Source organism: Dendropsophus ebraccatus, chromosome 7, assembly GCF_027789765.1.
Source record: "Dendropsophus ebraccatus isolate aDenEbr1 chromosome 7, aDenEbr1.pat, whole genome shotgun sequence".
In the NCBI taxonomy this organism is placed as follows: domain Eukaryota; kingdom Metazoa; phylum Chordata; class Amphibia; order Anura; family Hylidae; genus Dendropsophus; species Dendropsophus ebraccatus.
This window is the reverse complement of record NC_091460.1, coordinates 124608262-124617053: the sequence shown is the minus strand read 5'-3', so window position 1 is coordinate 124617053 and position 8792 is coordinate 124608262. Positions and strand designations below refer to the sequence as shown.

General features: G+C 42.2%; 1 protein-coding gene across 1 annotated transcript in view; it reads right to left on the bottom strand.

The window, feature by feature from the left end:
• Positions 1-1553: 1553 nt before the first annotated feature.
• LOC138797762 (alcohol dehydrogenase 1-like) overlaps positions 1554-8792 on the bottom strand; it is a 49553-nt gene continuing 42314 nt past the window's right edge. The window contains exons 7-10 of the mRNA XM_069978367.1: positions 7469-7729; positions 5690-5825; positions 3692-3830; positions 1554-1984 (exon numbers count right to left, since the gene is read on the bottom strand). Of these exons, the coding sequence (XP_069834468.1) occupies positions 1960-1984; positions 3692-3830; positions 5690-5825; positions 7469-7729 (561 nt within the window). The 3' untranslated portion in view covers positions 1554-1959. The remainder of the gene's footprint in view (positions 1985-3691; positions 3831-5689; positions 5826-7468; positions 7730-8792) is intronic.

Below are 8792 nucleotides of genomic sequence, written 5' to 3'. Positions count from 1 at the left end.
ATTACCAGCCTGCTGCTGCCCAGTTCAGGAGCACCAATTTTGACGCTCCGGGACCACTGGCACCTGGCTCTTCCCAGTACCCCTGGTGGCATTGGGTACTGGGATAATAATGGGGGGGTCAGTGTTAGCCATTTTACACCGGCTAACACTAAGCCCCGACTTAGTAATGGATTCCGGCTATTAGACGGCTTCCACTACTAAGTCTATAAAGTAAAGAATAAAGAGAAGACACAAGTGAAAATTTTTTTTTATTTAAATAAAACACCCCCACACCCCTCATTGACCATTTTATTTAAAAAAAAAAAAAAATCAAAACAACCGCTGGTCATCGACGTAGTCTAGCGAATCCAACGTAATCCACAGGATACCAATATCTAAAAAAAAAAAAAAAGGGAGAAACACACAAAAAACACACAAACAGGAGCACAACACACATCATTTTGAGCGGTGTTGTGCACCTTACAGTATGCAGCATCTTTACAGATCGCTGCTTACAGTCTGGCCCCCAAGGGGTTAAGGAAGGATATATTGCATCCCCCTTAACCCCTTGGGGGCCATACTGATGTCAGACTGCACCAATACCAGCAAGGAAGGGGTTAAGTGACCCCCCCTTGCTGGGATGGGTGCAGTGCAGGGGAGGGGGTGGGGAGAGCTTTATACTCACCCTCCGATGTCTGATGTTGCCTCTTCGCCGGTCCGCGGCACAATGAAGTCACTCAAATTGAGTTAAAGATAGCCGTAAAACAGGCAGAAAGAGACTTGTGGGAACATATGCTGTTATTATTTTACTATGATTTATTATTTTCCTTATCAATATATGATCAGCACTGCAACTGAGTGTCATTACCTGATCAGATTTTTATCTGGATATAAGCAATGACCAAAAAATTTCCAGTGACTAAAACTGAATTTTCATTAAAGGAGAAGTCTGGCCATTTTTATTTTGGGGCAGCCGGCAGGGGCAGGGGGGATTTACTACAGGATGCTAACTTACCTCTCCTTGGGATTCCCGCCAGAAGGCATTTTCCCCCCTGAGTCCTGATGATGTCACAACAAAGGGAAAAATGACTTCCCGGCTGATGGATTGCCCGCACAGCCAGTCAGTGACTGCAGCGGCGTCCCGCCCCAGTCTTGATTGGCTGAACGGGCAGTCAATCATACGGGTTGTGACACCGGCTGGGAGCAGATCCCGGGCTGGAGCAGCGATCTGACGCTGGAGGGACATGCTTTTTATGTTCCCCCGCCCCTGTCTTAAAAAAAAAAAAAAAAAGTCTCCTTGTTGGACTTCTTTAAACTAGGGGGTTAAACAGACAAGATTTGCATTCTCTCTGATCCTGGCAGTTGCAGAAGGAGTGGGGCTGAGTATTACATCCCAATTCCTGCCTCTTATCTCCATGAAGAAAATATATGTCATGGAAAAAGTAAAGACAGCCATCCATTATGTACATTTTCATCATCAGTGGCTGTGGTGGGAAAGAACAGTGATTGGCTAAGCGGGCTGCCAGTTAGATGGAAACCAAAGAATCAGACAGGATCACACTAGAGGAACAGAGGCAGGTAAGCACAGTGTTTTTTATTTTTACCGTCAACAGTGCGTCAATAACCGCTTCTCCCTTCTACATGCCATATAGAGTATTGTATTGTGTAAATCATCAGCCCAGCATAGTGCCAGCCTTCTTAGTCCTGTGTACTTTCTCCAGCACTATGTTGTATGAAAAGTTGTTACTATTAAGCCGTAATAAATGCCCCCTACGATAGATGATAAACGTCTCCCTATGTGTACCTGAATAACAAAAGATGTATTGAAAATGTATGTATAAACTAACCGTATTGTGCAACCTGACACTATTCAGTTATATAACAGAAAGCAAAAAAAAGTGTGTTATAAATGAATATTCCTTCTTGGAAGCAGACAGCATTAGGGAGTTCTTCCTTAGATGACCACCAGGACTGGGCTCTTCAAAGAGACAACACTGTACGGATACTTAAGAAAAAAATACATTAGTTAAAGACATATACGGCATATAGAGTACTAAACAATTTATATTTATTTTTGTACCTTTTTAACCCCTTCATGACCGAGGTCATTGGTGCCCGGATGTCCAGGTCAAATTTTTCCATCTACAGGGCTGGTTAAGGTGTAGTTTTTTTTCTCTAGTTTTTATCAATATCATATTGGTGTAAGAGAAAAAATTGGATTGCTTGTTATAAATTTTTTCCTGATATAAAATTTTAAAAAATCAGCAATCCTGGTGTTTTTTCCTTTTTTCCCTCGTTTACGCAGCTAACTGCGTGGGAACAATAATGTTATACTTTAATAGATCGGACAATTCCGTACCCTACGATATGTAATATGTTTATTTTTTCCCTCTTTTTTTACATACTTTTATTTTTATAATGGGCATGGAGGTATTTTATACTTTTATTGTGGGGAGGGTTATAAGGGTTTTTTTTTAAACTTGCATACTTAATTACATATACTGATCTATGCTATTCCATAGCATAGCATAGATCAGTGTTATCGGCATAGAGCCTGCATGAGAGAAGACTCTATACACAGAACGCCAATCCTATAGGACGGAGGTAAGTGGCTTACCCCCACCTGTCGGTACAAGCGATCGGACCCCTGAAGCCATGCCCGGGGGTGTTTGTCCTGTCATTGACTACCTTAAACACCGCAATCACTATAGATCGCATCGTTTAAGGGGTTAATGACAGGCAGCTGTGGGCATTTGGCCCTTTGGCCATTTATTTTTATAACAAAAACACTTTAATTCCTTAATAAATCTTTATGGCAGTTACTACTACTTGTACTTGATATTATATGATATTACTTGGTTATTAGAAGCTGACGGTGAACCAGTGCTGCCTGCCATGGCTCTTCTACCTGCACCTAATTCTTGTACGTAGCCTGCGGGCCACTACCATCCTCATCTGTGATTAAGCCGCGTGAGACACCAGAAAATGTGGCATTTCTTATCTCCCACTAGACATCAGGTGGACATCTTCGAATTGGTACTGCATTATATAAGATGCTCAGCACTGTGTATAGGACTTTGGTACCTTCCATGATTGCACTGTTTTGGATACATTTTTATGGTACTGTTTATACTTTGATGGTCCTGTCCAATGGTTGGTTTCCTCTCTTCCCTCATTCTAGAACACGGTAAGGTCTCTGTGCGAGTTTTATAAAGCTTTCCCAAAATAAGGCCCTATGGAGCATGAAGCTGAGCCGTGGACTCCCATAGACCTCCCATCATCATGTATTAATATGATACGGGAGAGCCGAAAGTTACAGGAAGGAATAGAGTGGATGAAATGGGAGCTGCCCTTCTTTCCCATAATTTCCAAAAAGTGTATTCTGCATAAGTTTTAGATCATGGGTCTCCAAACCGTGGCCCTCCAGCTGTTGCAATACTACATTTCCCATCATGCCTGGACTGCCAAATCCGAAGCTTTAACTGTCCGGGCATGATGGGAATTGTGTATTTTCAACAGCTGGAGGGCCGCAGTTTGGAGGCCCATGTTTTAGACCCAACTTTAGATGGATAAATGTATTTTCTACAAGGGAACCACCCTGGTTGTTCAAATTTTCCACTTTACCACTTAGCCTACAAATGCCTTTTCAGCACGCACAATTCCTACATATTATAATGTATATAACTGGGTCATTTTAAGATGGTAACCATACCTCTCTCCTCTGCGCAGAAGTTCAAATGCTTCATTGATCTTCTCAAGTGGTAACCTGTGCGTTATCAGCCCATCAAAGTCAAATTTCTTATTCATATAATCCGACACAAGTTTTGGGACATCATCTTTAGTCTTCCATCCTGTCCCAAAAATTATAGGTATTATTTACTGTAGTATTGCTATTGGATACATGTCCCTTTTATCTTGGTGTGAGCCATTGTGAATATAAATAAGAGATAAGGATGTTATGGATTCTTGGTAGTTTTAGGTGACTGAAGTGTAAGGCTATGTTCACACAGTGTATTTTTTGAGACAGAAATGGCCGTTTTTGTCTATTAAAACAACATCCGTTCTTGCCTTAAAATAATGCACTGCATCAAACTCTATGGGAACAATGGCCGTTGTTCATGCACTGTATTGAACAACGCTCATTGTTCCCCTATGACCACACAAATAATTGACTTGTCAATTATTTGTGGCTGCTAATGTAGGAACGTTGTTCTCGCTCTGTCCACACAATGTATGGCTGTTCTGACAGCATGGACTTTAATGGTTAATTGGAATGCAGGCGCAACCAAATGTGCCTGCAATCCAAATAAAATGATGTTAATGGTAATATCGGCCGCAGGAACATGTCAAACAGTGGTCATTGTTTATAAACAGTAAGAACATTTTGGGGACTTTTTGTAACAAAAAGAGAATGACAGATACAAACTGATAGCAAATGTTTTTCTGGGGGAAAACTTGATGTGATATTTTGGTCATTGTAAGGTTCAGTTGTTCCCAATTCACAGTGATCATACGCATAGTATAAACTCAAGCCTGGCGGCCGCGTACAGGTACTGACGTCAGTTTTGTACGGCTGCTACTCATTGAATAGCGGACGTACAAGCCTGACAAGTCCGCACACTCCATTTTCAGCTGTGGTGAATTGGGATGCGGGCACACACAGATGCACCTGCATCCCAATTCAGCACAAAGAAAGATCCGGCCGGGATGATCTTCACAAACACTGGCCATTCTGTAACCCGGCCGGGTCCACAAACCCCCTCAAGCTCCTAAACAATCTGGCTAGTGAATGCGATAAAATAACAATTCCTTCAAACCCTTTAATTTCTTTTTTTTTTTTTTTTTTAATAAAAAGTCAGTGGGGGAGCTTTATCAAACATGGTGTAAAGTGAAACAGGCTCAGTTGCCCCTAGCAACCAATCAGATTCCACCTTTCATTCCTCACAGACTCTTTGGAAAATGAAAGGTGAAATCTGATTGGTTTCTAGGGGCAACTGAGCCAGTTTCTCTTTACACCATGTTTGATAAATCTCCCCCAGTGTTCACATTACACCAGAAATGCCATAGTTACTGGCGTCTTTACTGCAATATAAACAGGGGCAACAATTAAATGTAGTTTTTAGCAGGGGGCCCAAGGTAACTTTTTGAAGAGGGACCCATGAGTCATTAGCTGCACGCCTGATGCAATGCAAGCATCTACAACTAGCTGATGAGATGAAATGTCCATAACAGTGGAGGACTGACGGCATTTTTATCAGGAGGGAGACCTCTGGTGGACAAAAACATAGATGTGATTTGAAAGCATAAAAATACATATTTTTCAATGCAAATGTACGAGAACATTGCTTAATTTCATTAAAGGGGTATACCAAGATAAATTAACTTGTCCCGTATCGCCCCCACCCCACCCCCGTGATCTCTTACTTGTCCCCTATCTAGGGGACAAGTTAATTTTTCTTGACATACCCCTTTAAGCCAATTGAAAATGTAAAAAAAAAAAGTAGTTTTAAAAGCCATTGGCCTAAAATAGGTCATTTTTTAAAAAGTTAATAGAAATTATCTAAGTGTATAATCTTCTTTACTGTTGAACTGGAAATCAAACATCAGTGATACAAACTTATGTCTGAATGATTGCCCTGCACTCTGTTGCAAAAAACAATCTTCACCAAAGATAAAGCTTTTATATACAATTAATATGACAATGCGTTACCTCCATAAAGAGCTCCGGTCAGGACACGTCCAGTTAGTAATAGCAATGGATCAAATGTCATGGTAGCGCCAGAAGAAGCTACGCCTACAATCACAGCTTTTCCACAGCCAAAGTGACTGGATAAAAGAGCAGACGTCTAACGGAAAAACACAAAATAAAAACATTGTTCAACTAAAAAAAAAAAAAAAAAAGAATGATGTCTAGACAGAGCCACAAATGTTTCTGAGAGGTAACATAGCTGAGCTCAACAAAACTTAAGAGATGTCTATATGTTTTGAACCAGGAGTGGATTGGCCCCCTCAAACCGATCCATTATACTTACCGCATGGACCCTCTTCTGTGTCCCAGTGTGGTCCCTGGTTCAGCTATTGCTTCAGGCTACCTGAAGCAGCCTGAAGCAATTGAGTGTAGATTCCATGGATCAAGGCAATAAATACTGTAGGTACTGTACTGCATTGATCATGGTATTGCTCATAGGAGTGCCCTAGGGGACTGTAAAAGTCCAGGGACACAGCTAAAGGCTGATAGGCCCCGGTGAAAAATTTTAGCTTGGGCCTCCCCCTATCCCCCCTATCCCATCGGATGAGGCACAGATAGAGGCCAAAAAAAATGTTATATCCAATTACTCTAAGGTGATGCCTCCTAATGTGCCACCCAGTGACATACCTACCATGGAGGCAAACTAGGCAGCTGCTATGGGGCCATGTGACTCTCTGGCAGACTTTGACTTGCCTCCATGGTACTAGTAGCCACTAGGACTACATCTCCCAGCATGATGTGTGTGGTAATATACAGGACTACATCTCACAGCATGGTGTGTGGTAATATACAGGACTACATCTCACAGCATGGTGTGTGGTAATATGCAGGACTACATCTCACAGCATGGTGTGTGGTAATATACAGGACTGCATCTCTGGTTTCTTAGTTGTTGCAACCGAGAGCAATAGATTGCCGAGACGGGATCAGCGCCATTACGGCGCAGACCCCCCGGCCCATGGAGATGTGGGGATCGCTCCTCCGCGATTGGGCCCCCCCCCCATAGAGCACCAGGGATGCGGAAAAGAAGCCTGCTAATTGCCGCGGTCCTGGGCTGCCGTGCAGCCCCCCCTATGAACGCCCTTAATGATGCCGGGGTGTACATTTATGCATGAAAGACTGTTTTCTATTGTCTTTTGTATATTCATTATTTAATGGCCTATTTGCCATTAAATGGGGGCCATCCACTAAATTTCAACAGTGTGTAAGCAGAGCCTTTCTGTGTTTTCAAGCCACGCCTGGTTTTGGTTGAAAAATACTGACTGAAATACTGAGCAAAAATACTGTGTGTGACCATAGCCGTAGGGTAGAAACAAACATGCCCTATCCGCAGCGGATTTCACTCTGTGAGTTCACAGAGAAATCTGCTGTGGATGCCTATACTGTCAGCAAGGTTTGTCATCCCAGTACAATTATGTAAATGCACAGCCACACCGCATTCACTGATTGGCTGTGTAGGACCTACGGGAGCCAGGAGCCTTAGATGCAGCCAGAGAGCAGACCAGGTAAAAGTATGGTTCGGGCGGCGGTGGGTTAAGGGGGGCGGCATTTACATACTTGCAGCGCAATGACAATCCCGCAGAGAGCATGGAATCTTATTGAGACTGACAGTAAAGGTATCCACAGGGGATTATATATATTGCAGACACAAAGAAGTAAGTAAGTTAAATAAAACAGACCCAGAATATTTTGCTATTTTATGTACAGTATAATAGTATAATGTTTTTGTCATCAATGTACCATGATTCCAGTGTTTCCAATGACCTCAAAGGCATAGTCCACTCCGCCATCAGTCTTCTCTGCCAACACTTCATGGATAGGACGGTCATAATCTTTCGGGTTGATACATTCAGTGGCTCCAAACTCTTTGGCCTTTGCAAATTTGTCGCTATTTATATCAACTGCGATAATCTTGGAAGCTCCTGCTACTTTACATCCAATAATGACCGACAAGCCAACTCCTCCCAAACCAAAAACTACACAGGAAGAGCCGGGTTTCACCTGTACAAGGTAAAAGAATATAACAGCTGCTGTAAACAATGTTGTGTGGTGTAGCTGTGTCATATTATTACTTCATGATACCATTCTTTTCATCAAATCATCAGAATGCAAATAGTAGGCACACAAAAGACGTCTGTTGAGAAGTTATAAATCTGTATATTATTCTTTTTTCCCCTAAATTGTTTGTTTAGAACTAAAATACAACTAGAACCTACTATGGTGCCCCACTGTTAAGTGCCTTATACACCTGTTGTAAAGTTCTCACTCCAGGTTAATTGGTGATGAAGGTATTTTTACAGTTTTGCCACTAGATGTCAGTATTCTTTATATACCGCTGTTTGCACAGCTGAAGTTAGGAAAGGGTCACCATTACTGTTGCACCATGTGTTCAGTGCTAGCCTTGAGGAGCTGCTTTCTCTTCTCCACCTTTCCCTGCTCTCCACACACACAACCCAGTAGGAGCAGTTAGTTGGCTTTGTGTGGAAGGAAGTTAGTTCAATTCAGTGGAGTCTAGTATGTGACATGTGTGTACAGAAGAAGCTACAGACAACCAGTTCTTTCAGTATTCCTACTATATCTACTATGCAGTGCTAAATACTAAAAAGAGAGAAGAGTCTAGTAACACTCTGACCCATGCCGTGAACCATTCTAAAAAGTGCAGGCCAGTATCCTGATACACAAGAGAAACTAGCCTAGATAGGACAAAGCTACCAAGGAAGGTCTACGTATCCTATCTCGCAGTGCAGGTAACTGGGACACCCCCAGAAACTTAGCTTTACCCTGATAACCACGACTTGGGTTTGTATTACCCTATTAGGACGGGTCAGACCAAAATCTATACACGGGTACAAGTAACTTCTTGCTCTTCAAGTATTCTCTTATGTTTCGGCAGAGTACATTGCTACATTGGGTTGAGATTCCCTCAACAAACTCTTCTCCTCTACTTTCACCTCTTCAAGCACCGCTACAACTACCTCTCTTCTCTTCTACTGTTCAAGCACCTCTTCAAGCACAACAGAGTTAACCACTAAAGTCTGAGAGAAGATTTATCTATTCTGCCAAA